The sequence below is a fragment of the Chaetomium tenue genome, assembly GCF_020726465.1.
Source record: "Chaetomium tenue strain MPI-SDFR-AT-0079 chromosome Unknown F5144scaffold_2, whole genome shotgun sequence".
NCBI classification, from domain to species: Eukaryota; Fungi; Ascomycota; class Sordariomycetes; order Sordariales; family Chaetomiaceae; genus Chaetomium; species Chaetomium tenue.
Genome location: NW_027117330.1, coordinates 5,152,371 through 5,172,999, shown reverse-complemented (window position 1 = coordinate 5,172,999; position 20,629 = coordinate 5,152,371). Strand labels below are relative to the sequence as shown.

Genomic DNA, 20,629 nt, shown 5'->3' with positions numbered 1-20,629 from the left:
AATAGGAGGGTCAAGCCCCTGGAAGGCGCCAGGAGAGGATCTGCTCCCGATGGGTCTTCTGAAGGCATGTGGAACACCATTGGCTGAAGTGCTCGCCGTATTGGCAACGAGGTGCCTGGACCTAGGATGGTTTCCCGACCGGTTCAAAAGGGCAAAGACCGTAGTGCTACCGAAGCCGGGGAAGGCACCGCCAGTGTATCAAACCCCGGGGGGGTATAGGCCCATTGCGCTACTGCCGACCCTAGGGAAGGTAATAGAGTCAGTGGTCGCCAGGAAGGTCACTCAAGCTGCTGAAGTCAACGGCCTTCTACTAGACGAACAAACGGGAAACAGGGCACACCGCTCCACGGAGCTGGCTGTCCGGCTGGTAGTAGCCCAGGTCCAGGAGGCGTGGAGACAGAAGGCCGCGGCATCCCTATTGCAACTGGACATTTCAGGAGCCTTTGACACGGTCAACCACACGCGACTACTAGCAACACTGCGAGAAATGGGCTACCCGAGGTGGCTTATCCTCTGGACAAAAGACTGGTTGACGGGCCGGGAGGCCACCCTCCTTTTTAACGGCAAAACGGCGGCACCGACAGCAATTCGGGCAGGGGTCCCCCAAGGCTCACCGCTTTCCCCTGTTCTCTTCATTCTCTACATTTCCTCATTATACAAGCAGCTACAAGACGAGCACCCACACTTGGCTATAACGGGGTTTGCGGACGACACCAACCTCCTGGTATTTGGTCGAAACCCCGAGGCCAATGTCCGGCAACTGGAGGCGGCGTGGGAAACATGCATGCGATGGGCGGACAGTCGGGGGATGAAGTTCGCCCCGGAAAAGAGCGAACTGATCCATTTCAACAAAGGACGACGGCAGTGGACAAACCAGCTGGAACTCAGTAACCCAGGGGGAGGCACCAGCCCCGTCAGACCGAAGGAGTCTGCCAGGTTCCTGGGAGTCTGGCTGGACCGGAAGCTCAACTGGAAAGCCCACCTTGCGGCGGTGGAGAAGAAGCTGAGGACCCAGAGCTATGCCCTGTCGAGGCTAGCGGCATCGACGTGGGGACTGGGTCTAGCCAAAGCGCGAGAAGTGTACACAAAGTGCATCCGGTCAGCGCTGGCCTATGGCGCATCGTCGTTCCACATTCCCACGGATGTGGGAGGCGAACCGGTGAAGAAAGGCATCACCAAGGCCCTCGGGAAGGCCCAGAACAAGAGCCTGAGGATTGTGGCGGGAGCCTTTAAGTCTACCCCCATCCGTAACCTCGAGACAGAGACGTGGGTACCACCGTTGGACTTATACCTAAACAAACGGCTTGCAGATTTCGAAAACCGACTCCAACAACCCGATCTGGACGACGGCCAAGGCGGCAAAAAGACGGCGGGGAGCGTTACCCTTACCGCCTGCCGCAAGATACAGCAGAGACTCAGCTCGAGGAGGGGCAACAGGGGCCGACCGCGAACCTTGAGACCTCAAGGGCCCACGGCGGTAGAGAGAGCCGCGGGCACGATCATGCGCTGGACGGGGGGAACCATAGACACGGACAAGGCAGTAGAAGAGGCCTGGAGAGCGAGGTGGTTAAAGGAACGGGACGGCAGAGCAATCACCAGGCCGGCGGACGACTTTGACCATCAGCGGGAGACGCTATTCCGGAACGAAACCCTAAGGAGGCATGACGGTCTCAGCAAGGCGAAAAGCTCACTGCTCATTCAAATCCGGACGGGAGCAATAGGCTTACGGGACTACTTGTTTACACGGGAAGTCCCGGAGGTTCTGACGCCTGCCTGCGAGTGTGGCGAGGGACGAGAGACTGCCGAACACCTGGTAGTGTGGTGTTTGGCCCCACCGTTGACTCGAAGATGGGAGAGAACTGGAATTCGGACACGACGGGACTTTTACTCAGTTCTACACGGTATCAATCCCACGACTGCACGGCTTGCGAGGAGGATCCTCGACTGGCTGATGGACTCGGGGAGGCTGCCGATGTACAGCTTGGCCAGGAGGCTCGAGCTGGGAACGGCGGCCTAAAGCGCCCCCGTTCGGAGGCCAGGAGGCCTCCTCTCTTTGTATACGTAGACTCACCAGAACGCATCGTTCCTTGATTGTTGGTAGGGGTTTTTCACCCGGCCCGGGAGGGCACGGTTTTCCTGTACACTAAATAGCAGAGGGTCCGGCACGCCCTAGGGCATAGCGGAGTATGAATAATAATATAAATGTGATGATGTTTCGTTGGGGATGCATTGTAGTAAGAAGATGGGAAAAGCTCACAACGAAGAGAAACATGGTCTGCACCATTGAATCTTGACAAAAGCATGCCGGCACCCGGTATGCTCTGGACGGCACAAATCCTCTTGCCTGTGCCATCTACTCGATGGGTGCAACGATGAGAGGACTTGGCACAGAACTTTGAAGGCCCCCTAGTTGGAGAAATGCAAGCCTAGTTGGCCTGTTCGTCCTGTGGCGGTATAGGAAGAGCTTCTGGCGGAGGTGCTCATGTAGTAGCAGCTTAAATGATTTAGGTTCCTCGTCGCTTTACTTGATCTCCCCCCTGGTAATATAGGCCTCCTGGACATTCGTGGGCTTCCTGTTATCAAATCTTCCGGCCTGGTCAGCTAATTTATGAAGCTTAGCATTGCTTAATGAGGCTTCGAGGTTATGATATTTTCCATCTACAATTCCTTAACTACTCCTTTATTAAAGCAAAGCTTCAATGATGAGTTTTCTCAATGTACGACGTATGTGGAGAAAACGAAGAAGGAACGTTTTGTTTCATTTACGAGGGCTTTTTCCCCTAGTTCTCCCGGCGGGGAATAGATATCATGGGGCTGAGTGTAAAATCATGTGTGATCTTGTATTTGGTAGCGTTGTAGGTGAACAACACAACCATCGTTCACACCCACTACCTTCAAACCTACTACCATCGCACCCATTTGGACACAGCGCTCGCACCTACAATCTAGGTAAGGTAACAGGTCCCCGGTAACAGGTAGCAGGTGGCAAAGCCATCGTAGCCGACGATCAAGCCCGAGCCAGTAGACAAACCAAGCCATCAAACCCAGGGCTAGAGACAACCACAAGCCAGGAAGTCGACGGCCGAAGGCCGTCGACCATGCTAGCGTAATAGGTCGTCAGCTCTGGGCGATGCCTGGTCGTCGTATCTGGTAGTTGGCAAGGGCGTTCGTCGGCCTGGTGGGGTGGATGGATGGTGGCTAGATGATCAAGGATGGCTTTGCTTTACCATTACTAAATCTTAGAAGGCTTAAGCCGTGCCATGGTCACTTGTATTTTGTACAGTAGGCATAAGTGTATCGGCCTTCTCTTGTTCTGCTATCTGTTAACAGAGTGACTTCTCAACTTCAACTGGTCCAGTACTTGGAGAACCACCATCGCGGAAGACATTACCCTTATATAGCCGTGCCTTCATTGTTCCGGCGTCGGCGGGGTCCTTGGTATGGACCCTGATTCCACTCCCGCCCCCACCAAGAGGTACCTAGATCTCCGGGTCCCTGATGCCGAAGAAGGGTGTGTAGAAGTCCTGTTTGCTTGGAAGTATTCTCCTAGGATCGGCTATAGGTTCTTCCTTCGATAGCTTACAAAATATACCAGGGCCATACAATGGCTCAAGGCCTTCCTCTCGAGTTTAGAGATTTAACTGTTAAACTAAATTTTGTTCAAAGGTTGCGTGGGAGACGGTGCCGCAGGGGTTTATCGATGCCCTTATCGATTCAATGGCCAGGCGTTGGAAGGCCCTGGTGCGGGCACGTGGGTGGTATGTTAGATATTCATACCCTGTTCAATTGCTTCCTTTTCCTGTATTTACCTAGCAAATTACATTTGTTTTGACACAGTTGTGGCTGTTAGAATGGGGGTGGTGGTGGTGCGGGTGGGTGCCCACCTGGGTGCCAACATGTAGAGATACCTTGACATATTTTGGATATCCACCGTAGCAGGATATTCAAATCACCCAGTGTTACAATAAAAGAAAAACATCAACTTAGAATTGCACTTGATACCTAGTCTATAGACCACCCCTCAACGACCCCCAACCTGCCCCTTCGGAATCGGGGGCACCCAGCAAACCGCCAGATTCAGCACGACATGCACAATTCCAATAACCCAAAACCCCTTCGCATAATTTGTGCCACCATCCATAAACCGAAACACCACCGCAAACACCACCCCGCCGAGATTCCCCCCCGCACCCGTCAACCCCGACATCAACCCATTCGCATGCGGAAACACATGCGGAATCAGCGCAAAGTTAGCCCCATTCCCAGCCTCATGAAACACCGCCATCAGCACCACCAACCCAATCATCGTCCCCAAATCATGCGGATCCAACACCCCAATCACAATCAGCAACACCCCCGTTACCACGCCACACACATGCACCCACCCCTTCTTCCACCACAACTTGCCCCCTGACACCTTATACAACACATCGCCCACCACCCCCCCAAGCGGCCTCGTCACAAAATTCAGGAACCCAAACACCGCCGCATAGTTCGACGCGCGCGTCTGCCCCAGATAGGGGAAGTTGCGCAGGTAGTAGGCGGCTAGCACCGAGTTGATGGCCAGCTCGCCGCCGAAGGAGCAGGCGTAGGTGGCGACGTGGAAGAGGGCGTGGCGGCTGAGGAGGATGGGGAGGGCGGAGTGGAGGGAGGGGGGGCGGATGATTTCTTCGGTGTGGGCGGTGGCGTGGTCGGAGGGGAAGGGTGTGGTGGTGGTGGCGGTGGTGGTGGATTTGGGGAAGGATTTCTCGAGGTCGGAGGTGGTGCCGCTGCCGTCGTCTTTGCCGGTGGGGGTGGTGGCGCCCGAGTTCTCGCGGTCGGTGATGGTGCCCGGGATGGAGACGATGGTCTCGTGGGGTTCGGTGGGGGCTTGGATGTTGTGTCGGTCATTCCTGGTGGGAGGTGTTAGTCGCGGGGAAATGGAGCAGCAAGGTTGTGGTGGGGAAGGCATACCATGTCCCCATGGGCGTGTCCTCACATAGCACCAGCAGCCCGACACCGCAGGTGATCAAGCACACTAGCGGCACGACAAAGGTGATGCGCCATGCTTGGTCGGGACTGTGCCCCCACCGATGGACAAGCGAATCATACACGGCCGGCATGATAAAGTAGGTGATGCCGCCGCCGGCGTTGCCCCAACCGCCCGCGAGGGCATTGGCGGTGCCGACAACGTTCTTGTCGAACCAGCCAGTGCACCACACCTGGCAAGGAACAAAGGCCCCGCCTAGGATCCCGATAAAGAGGCGGATGATGTAGAGCCCCGTCGCGTCTTTGATCAGCGGGGCGAGCCCGATGGGAATGCTGCCGACCAACAAGAGGAAGCTGAACACCCTGCGCGGGCCGAACTGGTCGCAGAGCGGGCCGGCCACGAAGCGGACCGCAAGCGTGGCTACGAGGGAAATGATGTTGGAGTTGGCCACCTCCTCGGAGGTGAGGTGGAGGTCCGTCTTGATCGTGACGGACAACTGCGAAATGTCAATAGGGTCTCCATCTGTGGATTTCGAGGTCACATACCAAGGGCGGAAACGTGTACCAGGCCCAGAAGGACAACATGAAGCCGAGCCAGGAAAAGAAAAAGACTCGGCCATGGGCGTCGATGGGGTTTAGGATGGGCACGCTTCGTGCTTTCTTGTTGACTGGGTTAATGGTTGGCGTTCGCCAGAGGTCAGATACCTGGAAGCCCATTGTTGCTGAAGCTGTTGTAGGGCAGCGGTAGCAAGGGATCAGGGATTGAAACTCGGTGTTGATGATATGATGGACAACACCAGGAGCCCATCAACCATGACTGCCGCCGGTAGATATAGATCCGTCCATTGTCGCCGTTGGACCGACTGATGGCCAAGCTTGTGACGTCCCGTCTCAATATCGCGACGATCCGATGGCCGGGTTCTCCAGGGGCCGATGAAAGGAGGGTTCCCAGGAAGTGTTCGGCGTGCATATGCGAGAGACCAACCCATCCCACGTCCGGAAGGGGTCTAGACCCCCACAGTCCGGCCCAAGTCAGCCCTGCCGTTATCTCCTTATCTGCACCGAGTCTGAGGCTCTGGCAAGGGGCCGTCTTGGCAGAGATAAACGGGCATCCTCTCAACCGCGCCGGGTCCTACCGGACACCAACGTTATCTACCACCCGAAGCAGGGTGCTTGATAAGTCTATCATGGAAAGGCCATCTCCGCGGGGATAAAACCTTGCTCATCCCCCCGATCAGTTGAGGCGTCGGACCTTGGTCGTTTTGCTCTCTTTCCGGGTGTAGCACCCGAAATCCAAGCCCGAACATGATTTTTGTTCCTCGCCACCAAATGGACACGCTGATCAGCAAAGATGCCCTTATCTTCGACCCGCCGTGCTGGTGCCGCTGAGGCTGAGACCCAACCACCGATCTTTATTTATCATATGATGATGGGGGTCAGGATGCTGCCAAGGGAAAGCTGCCTTCAATTTCACCGGCGATCGGACCGTTTCTACACTGGTGCCATGGTTGAGGTTGATCAGTAGTAGACAATTTGTGGTTGAATCATGGCTGATGTCCAGGGAACCCTGCGGGTTTCGCGGTGGGGTTCACCCTCACCACTGAGTTGATGATATGAACAGCATGGAAATAAGGCGGTAATGATTGGGATTCGATCGGACTGAGTGATCTGTGGACTGAGTGATCTGTTATCGATAGCTATCCGAAGAAAATAGTGACCCTGGGTTGAGGTGGAGGCGAGTGAATCCTGGAGGGTCGGCATGCTGTCACGTCAGCCTTTTCTCACAAATTCTAGCCCCCAATATACCCAAGTAGCTCTCTGATAGCTCTTGTCCGCGATTTGAACCTGCCATCATCCTTGAATGCCTGCTAGGATACCGGCGCGTGCGCTGTGAACCCCAACCTGAACTGTCCTCGAGTCGCCCCCTCTAATCTGGTCGCCGGCGACTTGCATATGTCCGATAGCGTACCGATGAGAGCATCTCCGGGGCCGAGAGCAGGCGTGGGGATCGATTAGAGGGTAGACTTTGCCGCCTGGCATTGTTCCTGTATCGTTGCAGGCCCTGCCTGGCCGTGCTCGCTCGTTCGTGCGACAATTGGGTTAATGGTCAACCGAAAGCTGGGCCCAAATATCCCAAGACAAGAATAACCAGTGTCAGACACAATGCATTGGCATCTATTTCTGCCAGCCCCCCACGGCCATTTTCCCGCATCCATATGTACACGGCAAGACCTCCTTCCAGGCCTCCTCAGTTGCTCCGCGCACCGGCCTTGGCCTCCCTGAGCTCGTCCATCTTGGCGACGCGCTTCTTGAACTCGACGTACTGGCACTTTTCGTAGCTGTGTCTCTCGTCCTGTGGGTGGCAAGGGCGAGTCAGCCGATGAGTTCTCTCTCTCTTTCCCCTCTCCCCGCATCATCCTGGTCCTGCTCTTGCTCCTGCTCCTGCGTCTTCCTCCGGGCGGATATCGTACCTCGCACTTCCACGGCATGTACCAGGTCTCGAAGCGACAGCGGTTGAGCGGGATTAGGAGGTGGGCGCAGCTGTCTCGGTATTGCAAGGGCAGCTTCGCATCGCGCATTTCCTCGCGGGTCGCCTCTGTGGTCATCTTGTCAGCGGACTCTGGTGTCGGATGGAGGTGGTGGTATGATAGGTTGCTTACGCCGCGGTGTCTCGCCGGATTCTAACGCCATTTTGGGCTGCAATTGAGCGGCTACGGGCGACAATTTGCGCGAGTCGATGTCGTGGTTGGAGAGGTTCGCTCGATACACCCAGAACCGAGAAGCCGCAGTGGAGCTCGGACCGCCCAAGCTCCGGCCTTGGGGTCTGAGGGTGATTCACGTGTGGTCCCACGTGATCTAGTTACCTAACTAACTAAACTTTCGTTAGTTATCTGATCCGCGAATTCTTGGGAATATCGCTTCACGCATTAACCGAAAACGGCAGTAGTTACTTTTCGTGATGACTCGGCCAAACTTGGGCCTTGCAGTCCCATTTCTCGCCGATCACATTCTCAGTTGTCGCGATGTCAATCTTTATTAGTGAAAAACTTCCTATCCATCTACTTGCCATTTTTAATGACTCACGGAGCTACCATGCGAATGCACCCCATGCCGAATTGCCAATTGATGGGGCATGTCCCATGGGGGAGTCGGCCGAGAGCCTTGCCCGGCGCCAGATGCGGCGTTAAGGATTGACGGGCTGGGGAAGCACTGGGAACATGAATGTTGCCTCGAACACGGTGTTGTTCTCCAGGCTATTCTAGGAAATCATCCTGACTCTTCAGTCGACCTGTCGCTCGATCAACTGTCGCACACTGCAGTGCAGCATGCTGCTGTTTTGGGCATCACAGTGCCCAGATAGGCCACCAACCAACCCGGTGGTTTGGTTCAGTTGCAACATGCGAGGTGCAGGGGTACCTGATTTGGGCCATTAAGTGGCAGCAAAGCGGCTTGTTGGGTGCGGGAGAACAGGAGTTCAACTCTTCAAGCTGACGTGTGCGGCGCGTGCAAGATGGGTTTAAATTTGGACGGCCAATCTCCGCCAGGAGACAAGCAACCACTTCAGCGGGCGAGGCCTACAAAACTTGCGCAGCTTGGAAATAAGGAGTAAACGCGGAGGTGTCTCCATGCTGAGATACATATACATATGTGCAACCACAGAGCACTGGATGCCCCGCGGGGTACTTTGTACAACACAAGATCCCCGCATGCAGAAACCACTAAATCGGGAGTTGCCCGGTTTGCGCCCTCTTACCGCCGCTGAAACATGCACCTCGTCACCTAGTTTCCGTTCCAAACCGCCGGGCCAGGCATCTGGTACGGTGCAGGGTTGCTCGTCCACTTGTCGTAGGCAATGCCGGGGTCGTTGGCCTTGTAGATGCCGGGGATTTTGACCAACGGGCCGGGCGTGCCGCCACCTGAGCCAGTAATCTGTACATCGATGTCAGTTATTTCCGTCCTCGCCGGCCCCGTTGGGAAAATAATCAGGGGCTGGGTGGCCTACCTTGAGCTGGGCGCACTCCATGTAGAACTGGGCGCGGTTCTTGAACCCTTCATGCAGACCGATGTGCTCCACGCGGACGAGGTACTCTCCGGGCGGCGTCTTGGGCGGGATGACAAACTCGAGGCGGTCCTTGTTGTAGGAGCACCAGTTTCCGTCCGACGCCGCGTTGCCCCGGCAGAGCCCGGTCTCGTACACTTTGAACCAGTCACCCGAACCGTCGTAGTTGGCCACCCCGTTGGGGGCTAGGGACATGTAGACAAAGCCCGGGCCGGGGTGCTCGATGAACTCGTTGTTGAACAGCTTGAAGCCGATCTTGTCGCCCGCCTTGACCGTGGCCGTCTGGACGCCGCCGCCGGGCTTGGCACCAACGTTGCAGCGCAGGTCGTTGCTGGTCACGATGTCGGGGAACGTGGGCATGTACGAGTTGCTGTTGCGGCGGACGTAGGTGTATTCGCCGCCCATGCGTTGGTCGTTGACCATCAAGATGTTGAAGATGTAGTGCGCCTCCGCAGACGCGGCCAGCGCCGCTGCAACAAAGAGGGACTTCATGTCGGTGTGTCTTGCGTAGCAGGAGGGATGGCGGAAGGTCGACTGTCGAGGCAAAACCACTGTTCTTCTTATCATGTCTCTGGTCCTTTAAATACTCATAAGCAAACTCAACCAGCCTTGGACAGCCTTGTAGACGCGCTAATTCTCAATATGCCCACGTCTCCGGCACTCGATATTAACCTTATTACCCCGGATTTATGTACAGCCATTGACACACGGCAGTGGCTCTGTATCACCCGGATTGGGCGAGATATTGGCCACCTTGGCCCGGCTTGGCTTGCCCTTCCTGGACCATGGTAAGCATCATGGGGTTTGGAGACCATAGTTGAACTGTGTATAAATTGAGATGGAACATTTATGATTGGAGGAGAAACAGTGTTGCATAATATACGTTGGGTTCACCACAATTCTCACTTGGCACCTCTAAGCCAAAGCGTTTATTCGCCGTAATAGAGCATCTGGACGCCGTGCACAAGTTTCAACCGTGCGACAGGAAACGGGTCGTGGATTCTGGGCTTGTGTCCGCCTATCAGAAGCTATTTCCCAAGGAGGAAGATAGGTCTCGCAATAAATCACTTGCTTGTAACTACGGCGGCAGTTCTCTTCGGCTCGGCGATTGTTGTTTGACCGATTTGCGGCGAAAGGTTATGCGTGGACGAGGCCTGAGACATTGGAGCCTGGGATCAGGCTGCCCGTCCCTTTAGAAAAACAAAAACAAAAACAAAAACTAAAGCATGGCCCAGATGCATCACGACAGTATTGTGAAGTGGGCGCTCGCACACTCGGATCGTTGCTTTAAAGTTGGCAGCAACACATTTTACGTTTCAGCTACCTATCAAGTCGGGTGACGACTAAGGCTGGTCCAAATCCCGTGACAACTTCAAATTATAGTAAATGCCGCGTACATTCTCCCGATTTAGTTCTGTATTGGAGGTTGAGGGCCCATCGCCTGCACATGGGAGTTAGTGGTGGATTCCAACCCATGGGAAGACCGGAAGGGCATCTGATACGACTCGGGGATACATTTTGGTCCACAGCAGCCTCCTCCGTCGTAGATTACAGCGGCAACAGCAAATAAATACATCCCATGGCATCAGACTCCTGACGGACACCCCATTGGGAGAATGCCCAGTTGCAGAAGGATCTGGACAAGCGTATCCCGATGGAGGAAGCCTTGAGCTTTCACCTTTCCGTGGTACGGTTTTGTTATATGGATAGCAAGCCTCCTGGGCAGTCTTGGTGGGAAAGTGAGAAAACAGAATCACCGAAATTTCCCATCACATACATACTTCTACAAATTTGACAGCCAAAAAGTACGTGAACTTGGGCGTCTTCCCCTGGTTATGTGGACGGCACCAGTTGGTTTTATTACCGGATGCTTCCAGAGCTGGTGCTCCCTCTCCGCATCCGACAACATGAGTCTTTGGATCTGAAGGTTGGTGTTTTGACAGTTGGTCTGGCGGTTCGCGGACGGGTCATCGCATCTCCCGTTCGACATTACTACTCGGCAACCGAATGTTAGCCCCCTGAAGATCGACTGTATGCGCCTTCTCGTGGCCCCATTGTGCACCCCCAACAATGAGAATATTGGACGATAGGAATGACAAAGGTCTTTCTAAGCTCTTGACAGACAATATCAGGGGAGAGGCTCCAAGAATAACGGAGGCCGGCGGTTCGGAGTTACGGAGTTACAACATATTCCTGCCGATCATGAACCAAAGTCTGCTGATATTCGGGACGCTGGTGATCACAGGAAGGGTTGGTGTTGGGGAACTGGGGAGCCAGTCGACCAATGGTAACCTATGTACACGCTTACACAGTATGTGGCTTCGTTGGAACCGCGTGCGGCGCAGGACTGCTCGGGTGCCTAAGCCGAACTCTGGTAGCAGACACGGGCAAAGTGTGGAAGCGTTTATGGACGGGATGCTGTTGGGGGTGTTGGGGGCCGTTGAGGGCAAAGCAGCCAAGCCAACCTATCTTGTCGCGCAGGCTGAACTTCAGTTGAACTTTCGAAGCGACCTTGAACCAAACAAGGCACCTTGGCCGAGTAGCCGATTGGAATTGGAGAACAAGGCAATGCAAGCCAAGCCGGGGCAACGCGTTTCTCGATCCGCGATCTAGTTCCCGCGGTTGCGCGCCAAAGTAAATAGGGCAAGGCGCGGTACGCGGTACGGAACTCGATGCGATTCTTCTCCCGCAAGGCGTTTGATGAACAAGCCACCCGGGAGGACAGCGGGCCGACAGTTCGGAAGCGGATGTTGAAGGGGGGTTGCGCAGCAGGGAAGCACCTGAAGTGGGCTTGGAGGGGATTATTTTTGGGTGGGCGGCCGCTGGGCCAATCACTGAACAGGGGCCATTGTTTCGACTTTGGACGGCCCGGCTCTTGCCCCACAGAAGCATTTCACCACCCACATTTTTTGGCGATTGATTCGATGGCCAAGTCTTTTCGTTTCCCAGAATAGCTCGGGGTGAATGCCCGAATTACCGCCCAGATAGCCTCCATCCTGTTGGTCTTTTGCAGGCAGAGGACAGCTTTTGATGGCCCGACTTTGAGAATCACAAATTTTGGTATCACACGATTCATGGCTTCGAAAGCGCAAACTTGGCGAAATGTCGTGTTGTGTGTTGTGTTCAGATCGACCTTCCTTTCCATGCATCAATGCCATGGCATCCTAGGGCAGATCTGCCGCGATAGGGCAGATCTGCCGCGAGCCTGAGCTGCAGCGAACCATGGCGCAGTCTCCAACCGTTTCCGCTTGCAACCCAAAAAATCCGAGATTCCGTACCGTGTCGTCCCATGTTGTACTGTGCGATGAGCGACGGTTCGCTTCAGCCCGTGTCTCCAAATAACGTTATCGTGCATGTGAATGCAAAGTACCCCCCCCCTTCGCCCGTAGTAACCCGGCCAGCCTTGATTCGGCCTTTGGCCTTGTACAGATTGCCGACCTGCAGATGCTGGTCTATCTATGTTTCTTCCTGCAAAGCAACACTACACGGGCACCACGTTGGATGGTTCCCCTGCATCCCTGGGAGTCTGGGACCATGATCGCTCCCGTCAAGAGCCGCGCCACCCACCCTGCGCTTGGCCCAGAGAGCCGAGATCATATCGGGCTCATTGATATACGCGAAACATACCAACGGCGCCTAGCTTCCTCGTTTTGGTCACCGCGAGCTACTATTTACGGGAATGGCCAAGAATATTGAACTCCTTCGAACCGTCCTGACGGGACTGTAAACAACAACTGGCTGCATGTCGCTCTCAGGGGTAGAGTATGGCGTCACCCTCACACCTACTCCCCGGTGCTGGGGGATGGGTCGTTCCTATTCCGAGAACATTCAGGGGCTCGGAAGACATCGAGGCTGGCGGCCGTAACCATGCAAGACCAACACTGGCCCATGCTTCCAGAACATGCAAGGCTTTCAACGCCAGCGTCCGTCAAGAGCAGACCACTTTTCGCTCTATAAGACAAGCCCATCCTACCGTTCATCAGATCATGGCTCACCACAACACCACCCCCCAAGGATCACGGCCAGGCCCTCCAGACTCGGTACTCGTCCTGTCTTCGCCAGCACCTAGACCCTTCAACTGCTGCTCGCCAAGTTCCCTTCGCACCACGGACAGTTGTCAAACCCAAAACACACATCTCTATCACAATGACATCCGTGTCAAGACATCTTTCACTTCCAGGGCCACCGGTCCGCCCTCCTCGTCCCACATCTCCCTCGCACACGATACCTCCTCGTCGTGTCCGACCAATGCGTCCCACCCCTATTTACAATCAACAACGCCCTTCCAACCCCAGACTTGAAGCCTCCTTGCCTCCTCCACCCACTGCCCTTGGGGATGATGTTTCAGACTGCGAGTCCGACTGCAGCGATGATGAGTCCGACACACAGCCGCTCCGAAACAGCTTTCTTGGAGTCCGCACCAGCATCGTCCGCGCTCCTCGCGACGTCGAAGAGGCTGGGGCGTCTGTAAACTCGTCCTCAGACACCCTATCAGGAACACCGCCATTGAGCGCCAAAGAGTTCAAGCCCCAGGCAGTTGTTTCAGAACCAGACCTATTCGAGAGCCATGGCCTCGACACTTCACCCTTGCCTCCGAAAAAGGGGCCTCGGTTCTACCGCTATCTGCGATGGAACTTTGGCTCAGTCTACCGCCGCATCTTCTGCCTGGTTTACCTCGGCAACATCATCGCCCTGGCCGTTCTCATCGCCCGGCACTTCATCTCAGAGCAACAGTTCAAGTTGACCTACCAGCAAGCCAGCATCGCCGTGACAGCAAATATCCTCGCTGCCATGCTTGTCCGCAACGAGCATGTCGTCAACTCCATGTTTTGGGTCTTCGGCACCTGGACTAAGAATCTCCCCCTTTGGATCCGCACCCTCTCAGCAAAGGTGTACTCGTATGGCGGCATCCACAGCGGCGGCGCCGTTGCTGCTACCTGCTGGTACATCGCTTTCCTCGTTCTCCTCACCATGGACTTTCAGAGTGCTGGCTCGCTCAGCGTCCTCCGCAGCTACATCTACTTTGTCAGCTACTTCATCCTGTTCCTTCTCGTGTCGATGCTGGTCTCGGCACACCCCCACCTCCGCCGCATCATGCACAACTGGTTCGAGGGCATCCACCGTTTCATGGGCTGGCTGGCCATCTTGCTGTTTTGGGGCCAAGTCATGCTGCTCACGGCCGAGCCCACGCAATCTAGTGGCATCTCCTTTGGCAAAGCCCTGCTCGTCTCGCCCAGCTTCTGGATGCTGGTGGTGATCACGCTGCTGGTGATCTACCCCTGGACGCGCCTACGCCTCCGCGAGGTTGAAGCCGAGGTGCTCTCCCAGCACTGCGTCAAGCTCAACTTCAAGTACCGCAACGTGCACTACGGCCAGGCCATCCGCCTCACCGACGCGCCTCTCAAAGAAACCCACGCCTTTGGCGTCATCCCCTTTCCCACCGCGCCACCAGCCGCATCCCACTGCCCAGGCTGCACTTGCCACACCTACCCCAACCTGGCATCAGAAAAGTCCCCCACCAACGACACTGAAAAAGAAACCAAACCCGACACCATCGCCAGCATCCGCGCCCACTGCCTCACCCACCCCACCCCCCCTCCCACCCCGCAAACCTCCTCCCGCGGCTTCTCCGTCCTCGTCTCCAACGCCGGCGACTGGACCTCCCAGCTCATCCGCAAACCCCCCACCCAAATCTACACGCGCGGCACCCCGCAATTCGGCGTCCTCCGCTGCGCCGGCCTCTTCGCCCCCTGCGTCGTCGTCGCCACCGGCTCCGGCATCGCGCCCTGCCTGAGCCTGTTCGTGCAGGCGCCCACCCACCCCGTGCGTATCGTGTGGGCGACGCGGGAGCCGCTGGGGACGTATGGAAGGGAGGTGCTGGAGGCGGTGTTTAGGGTGGATCCGGAGGCCGTGGTGATTGATACCTCGGGGGGTGGGAAGGGGGGGGAGGCTGTGAGGCCGGATTTGGTGCGGTTGGCGTGGAGGGTGGGGGAGCAGGGGAGGGAGGTGGTGAGGGGGGAGGGGAGGCGGAGGGCGGAGGCGGTGGTGGTCATTTCGAATCAGAGGGTTACGAGGAAGGTGGTGTATGGGTTGGAGAGTAGGGGGATGCCGGCGTATGGGGCGATCTTTGATTCTTGATTTGGGGTTATTTTACGGGTTGGGTTTGAGTTATTGCTACGGTTTTGGTCTCTGGTGTTGATGGCAGGACTAGAGGTCTTTTTGAGTTTGGGATGGGATGGGATTCATGATGGGTTGGCTTCAATGGTCCTGTGGTTCCTTTTCCTCTTGTGATTTCCTTACATTTAGAGGTTTAAACCCGGGTGGTACTCTTCCTCTTCTTTCTGTTTCCTAGTTCTCTTTTCACTTTTTTCTTTTTGTATTTGGCCTCTCTTCTGGTTCCATCTTGTTGTTCCTACAGTGCAAGTACAACTTCAACAGCCAAACATGAATTGATGCTCATTCTCTACATCAATTGGTTACAAAGTCGCTGAAGTCCAAGCCGATATGCCTTCCCCTATCATCTACGCGGTCGCGGTGCAGCGGGTTTCCTGACAAGACGTAAGCCATGAAGTCCGAGTCGCTGTACCAGTGCCGTAAAGGCCCGGTAGGGTGAACAGTTGCTATTTTGCATGTAACATTAACTTGAAACAAAATCCCGCTCTCATTTCGCATCTTCACTGCTCATTCTGACGCGCGTTTCCGGCCGCGTCTAGAGCTAATGTTGGACATCAGTCAGCATACTCTCAGCAGGCCAGGCCTCCCAGCGGCCGCTGGTTAAGCGCCCTGCTCCTAATTTAGGGCTGGACCGCGCAGAGCTGCAGCGGCTACGCCGCCAAACAGCCGCCGGATCTTCCGGCTGAAGCCAAGGTTCGGGACGGGAGCACCCGGGAGGCGCAGGCGGGCGTAGTCTCCAATCTTGGCTGTCCTCGCACGGTTTTACCCCGACTTGGAGCTTCCATTCGTTCTTTAATCACCGGCCGCGTTTCGGTGCAGGGAAGGGGAAAGGGGCTGCAGTATGTCCGGCTGGAACCCCTGAACGGCTATTCACGTCCAGTCACCTCGATATTTCCTCTTTCCTTGATAGCAATGCTTTTCTAAACCGAGATAAAGCTTATCATGCATTTATGGGAACTTGGGACAACTAAGGCCTTCCTTTCCTTCATCCATCCATTTGCTTCTTGTCCTTCCCTTCGTTGTGTCAGCCTGCAACCGGGGTAGGCGCCAATCTCATCCTCGGTCTGGTGATACGGATCAGTAACTGGCTTTTAACAGGCCAATGGGAAAGATATATGCCCGCTACAGGTCGCATTCCAGTGATGGGATGTGGTTGGGTAGCGGCCCCCTATAGGCTCTTCTCAGCCGTGACAATGTAAACATATTGACTTGCATGCGGGTTTAATAACGATTGTCTTGGCCGCCAACAGTCCCCGGTGACCGGTGCGGAGGCAAACCGGGTTATAGGGGCTCGCCTTCATAAGCACCATGATTTCCTTTTCTTGAGGCTCAGAGGTGGAAGATCTTCCACTATCCGTTGCTCCGTCCCCTCCTGTCTGCGGAATATCTGGTTACGCCCCAATATCCTCCTATCGTGAAACACCATGGCTTTGACCATCGCCACTTTGGCTGTTGCCGGGTTGGCTGCAGTCGCCCATGCGGTTGACCCCCCACAGCCAACACCGTCAGATCCCGCGTTGTCGTATCCAGGAATGCCACCGTACAACGGGACTGGTCCCACGCTGCTCCGGTTTGGCTGCCACCAGGTTGTTGTTGACCGCATAGACCCGCTGGTCAACCCAGGTTCCATTCCCTCGCCTCATCAGCACCAGATCGTCGGCGGCGATGCTTTCAATGCCTCCATGCCTGTGTCTGACATCAGCGACCTTTCGACTTGCACAACCTGCAGCTATAGCGATGACTTCTCCAACTACTGGACGTCCAACCTCTATTTCAGAGCCCGCAACGGAAGCTACAAGCGCGTCCCTCAGATTCCGAACCGCCTGTTCTTCGACGACGAGTTCACGACTCGGATCAACGGCGGTATGATCGCATATTATGTGTCGCCCGGCAAGGGCGAGGTGAAGGCCTTTGAACCCGGCTTTCGCATGTTCGTTGGTGACGCCGCCTTGCGCTCGGAGCCCCAGGGCCCCTGGAACCTGTCAACACAAAGCTGCTTCCGATGCTACACTGGTCCCAACTGGGAGGGAGACGACTATGCGCCGTGCCAGGATGCTAACGTCGATACTCAACATCTCCCTAACCGCCCCTGCCACGGTATCCGAACCAACGTCATCTTCCCAACGTAAACTATCCCCAGGACCCTACAATCATGTCCATAATGCTAACCATGTTACACAGCTGCTGGGACGGCAAGAACCTCGACAGTCCCGACCACACGACTCACGTCGCGTACCCCATGGAAGGGCCGCATGTGTTTGACGGCATCGGCACCGCCGAGACGTGCCCGGACTCGCACCCCGTCAAGATCCCGCAGGTCATGTACGAGATCGTCTGGGACACGTCGACGTTCAACGACCCCAACGAGTGGCCCGAGGACGGATCACAGCCGTTTGTTCTCAGTACCGGCGATCGGAGCGGGTATAGCCAGCATGCTGATTACGTATTCGGGTGGAAGGGCGACGCACTGCAACGGGCTATGGATGCTGGATGCATTGCTGCGAACTGTCCCGGTATTGCGACGCAAACAGTGGAGGAAGCAGCCCAGTGCAAGGTGGCGGAAGTAGTGGGCGAGAACTATGACGGCTGTAAGTTTCTAACCCGGGAATCATGAGTTGGTCTTGATGACGAATCCTCATTTGAACAGGGCTCGACACTCTCCCCGGCAACCCTCCGCAACCTTCCGCGACCACTTCGACTTAGGACGGTTGCCCAACAAAGCCTTGTGGAAGGGAACTCGCTATCAATATGGATGTGATAGCTGTGGTGATGCAAGGTATACCTCTTACAGACTAACGAAACAGGATTCTGCCATAGGGATAGTAAAACAGGGTGATGAATTTCTAGTACGCCATAGAATGGTTGAATGAGTGGTCGGTCTAGTACTGCTGTATCCGGTTGTCTATCTACTATTTAAACAATGAAGCTCTTGGAAACCTAAAGCTCCGAGAAAAGAAACTCCTCAAGGCCCTCCACCACCAAACCATCCAACATATCACTTGAACAGGGGATCGTTGACCTCACACACCGTGCCATCGGCGGGCAGAGTTCCGAGGTTGAAGTACCCCGACATGATCTTGGCGGTGCAGTTAGACATCTGGGAAAGCGTGGCGTGCTGTAACCATCAGTGTTAGCCATCATCCTTCATCAGGTAGGGTTATAGTGTTCGCGCAAGAAAACGTACCCCGAAGCCACGCTGCTCAACCACGACACTTCCCTCAAACCCGGCACTCATATTCTTCGCACTCGCCAGCGGCGTGGCCGGGTCGTAGGTGTTACCGAACCACAAGACGGGGTTCTTGGTCTTGATGCCCTCCCAGGGGCCACCGTAACGCTCCTTGGCCGCCCACGGCCAGTTGGCGCACTGGGCGGCGATGCTAGCGAGCAGGGGCGCAAAGATCTCGCTCGTCTGCAGCATGTGCTCGACGTCGGGCTTGATACCTTCGATGGAGTCGACGCGCAGGAAGGTGTCGGAGCACTTGATACCCATCATGGAGTCGTTGTCGACCGACACCCCGCCGAGAAGGCCGTCGTAGTAGGCCGCCACCTCGGTCAGGTTCGTGCCGGTGACCAGGTTGGTAAGGTGCGTTGCCGCGGTGGCGATGCCGCCGGTGTACTTGATCACGATGAAGAGGAGCTCCCTGACCAGGCGCGAGTTGATGATGGTGGTGCCTACCGCAACGGGGTTTTTGCCGTACTTGTCGGCCACGCCGCGGAGGATGGTTTCCAGTTCGGCGGCGTCAGAGGTGAGCGAGGCGAGGGCGCATTTCTCTGGGCCGGCTTCGACGCAGGCGGCCAGGATGGCCCGGAAACCGGAATCGGCCGTCAGGAACTGGTCGATGTCGATGCCGAGGTGGTGATAGTAGTTGTGGGCGTTCACAACGCCGTCGAGAACTAGGCGGTCCATGCGGTCGGGGAACATGGCCGCGACGGTGGCTCCTAGAAGGGAGCCGTACGACATGCCTGGGCGATCCGAGTTAGTCAAAATGTCAGGGGGCGTACAAGCACTAGTTGAACTCACCCCAGAACCTCAACAAGCCATCTTCGTCAAGCGCATCGACGACGCTCATCAAGTCCCTAGCCACAAACGCAGTGCCGATGAACTCGGGGCTGTGGTCCCCTTCGTATTTTGCGCGGCAGATGTTGCTCGTTGCCTGGGCGCCAGCATAGGTCTCGGCCAGAGCCGTCTCATAAGCGTCAACCGGCAGGTAGGGATACTTGAGCCCGGCTATCTCCCTCTCTGTCGAGGTGTTAAAACACGAAAAAGTGAGTGTCTTCTCGGTGCCCCTGAACAGGATGTCAGTAAAACTGAGCGTGGTTAAGGCGTGAAAGGGGGGGGTTACCGAGGGTCGAACGCAATCAGATCATGCTGGCCCCCGGTCATGCTACGTCTCGGTTAGTTTACTGCTGCTATGGTATGAATCAGAGGATCCTTTGGTAGCACATACAAGTGGAACGCGTCGGCCCCGCTGTTCAGCGAGGAAACGGCCCCGTAACCCGGCCCTCCAAAGTTGAACAGGATGCTCTTCTTGACGGACGTGGTGTTGCTACGCGACGGGCTTTTGATTAAAGAGAGCTTGAGGGTTTCGGTTGATTCGGCATCAGTGTAGTCGAGAGGCACAGCAAACGTTGCGCATTCGATAGGGCCCGTCGTGGCGCTCTCAAAATCGCATGGTCCCCAGTTAATCCCGGAAGTGTTTTCACGGCTGTACAGAGGTACGGCCCAGGCGCCCGAGGCCAATGCAAGCCCGGTGAAGAGGCCGGTGAGTGTCATGGTAATGGAAATTGGCGATGCTTGGAGTTTAGTGTATTCGGACCAGTTGTTAGAAGGAGGTAGACGTGAGTGATGAGAGATGTAGAATATGGTTCCATCTTGAACGACACATGGACTTTATACAAACCATAGCTATGTGAGCTCCTGTTGACTGTTTTGTGGATCTGCTGTGTATTGCCCTAGATGGACAAATGCAGCGCTGGGCCAAGACTCAACTCCAAGCACAGCCTGGAATCCCCTGGAGCCAGCCTCAAATGACGTCCCGCCGGCAGTCTGCCCAAGCCCCATAAGAATCTTATGTCGGCCGTTGCCCAATCACAAGTGATGGCGTGGCCGGGCTGGACATGGGAGGATTTGGGGATCGACGGAGGAATTGCCCGAAAGGGGGCGTTGTGGTACCAGGTACATCACCTTGCCAAATCCGGACATAAGCAGGGACCCGCAAAGGATTATGATTGAGTGAAGATCATGAACGGCTTGGCCATTGACCGGCTATAGCTATTCGTATCTGTAGCAGATTGGCCGTAGTTCGGGAAACGGGGATCGAGAGCCATGACGAACTAAGGTTTAATTAGAGGAATTATGCCTTACCTGGACAGGCGCGTACGTGGAAACCGGGAACAGGGGACGGCCCGGATGGGCCTACCAGGAAG

The 20,629-nt window shown here is 55.7% G+C and overlaps 6 protein-coding genes across 6 annotated transcripts; 2 read left to right on the top strand and 4 right to left on the bottom strand.

Annotated features, from left to right (window-relative positions):
• Positions 1–4,021: 4,021 nt before the first annotated feature.
• F5144DRAFT_643616 (major facilitator superfamily domain-containing protein) lies at positions 4,022–5,827 on the bottom strand (the record flags this gene model as incomplete). Its single annotated transcript, XM_066792821.1, has 3 exons — positions 5,515–5,827; positions 4,954–5,465; positions 4,022–4,892 (listed from the first exon to the last, which is right to left on the bottom strand). Exons 1-3 carry the CDS (start codon positions 5,683–5,685, stop codon positions 4,022–4,024), a joined length of 1,554 nt encoding a protein of 517 aa, XP_066647431.1. The 5' UTR covers positions 5,686–5,827.
• Positions 5,828–7,216: 1,389 nt separating this feature from the next.
• Positions 7,217–7,659, bottom strand: F5144DRAFT_591040 (NADH-ubiquinone oxidoreductase B18 subunit-domain-containing protein; the record flags this gene model as incomplete). The annotated part of the gene is made up of 3 exons (XM_066790219.1): positions 7,217–7,321; positions 7,440–7,564; positions 7,629–7,659. 3 exons carry the CDS (start codon positions 7,657–7,659, stop codon positions 7,217–7,219), a joined length of 261 nt encoding a protein of 86 aa, XP_066647430.1.
• Positions 7,660–8,748: 1,089 nt separating this feature from the next.
• On the bottom strand, positions 8,749–9,520 carry F5144DRAFT_545865 (glycoside hydrolase; the record flags this gene model as incomplete). The annotated part of the gene is made up of 2 exons (XM_066787384.1): positions 8,749–8,898; positions 8,972–9,520. The coding sequence occupies 2 exons, from the start codon at positions 9,518–9,520 to the stop codon at positions 8,749–8,751; spliced, it is 699 nt and encodes a 232-aa protein (XP_066647429.1).
• Positions 9,521–13,276: 3,756 nt separating this feature from the next.
• On the top strand, positions 13,277–15,166 carry F5144DRAFT_481874 (uncharacterized protein; the record flags this gene model as incomplete). Its single annotated transcript, XM_066785308.1, has 1 exon — positions 13,277–15,166. One exon carries the CDS (start codon positions 13,277–13,279, stop codon positions 15,164–15,166), a length of 1,890 nt encoding a protein of 629 aa, XP_066647428.1.
• A 1,286-nt stretch (positions 15,167–16,452) lies between these two features.
• On the top strand, positions 16,453–18,022 carry F5144DRAFT_610558 (uncharacterized protein). The gene is made up of 3 exons (XM_066791663.1): positions 16,453–17,327; positions 17,384–17,790; positions 17,850–18,022. Exons 1-3 carry the CDS (start codon positions 16,627–16,629, stop codon positions 17,903–17,905), a joined length of 1,164 nt encoding a protein of 387 aa, XP_066647427.1. The 5' UTR covers positions 16,453–16,626; the 3' UTR covers positions 17,906–18,022.
• Positions 18,023–18,032: 10 nt separating this feature from the next.
• Positions 18,033–20,187, bottom strand: F5144DRAFT_528674 (TAP-like protein-domain-containing protein). The gene is made up of 5 exons (XM_066786889.1): positions 19,651–20,187; positions 19,546–19,587; positions 19,224–19,489; positions 18,387–19,165; positions 18,033–18,317 (listed from the first exon to the last, which is right to left on the bottom strand). Exons 1-5 carry the CDS (start codon positions 19,974–19,976, stop codon positions 18,198–18,200), a joined length of 1,533 nt encoding a protein of 510 aa, XP_066647426.1. The 5' UTR covers positions 19,977–20,187; the 3' UTR covers positions 18,033–18,197.
• Positions 20,188–20,629: the final 442 nt, after the last annotated feature.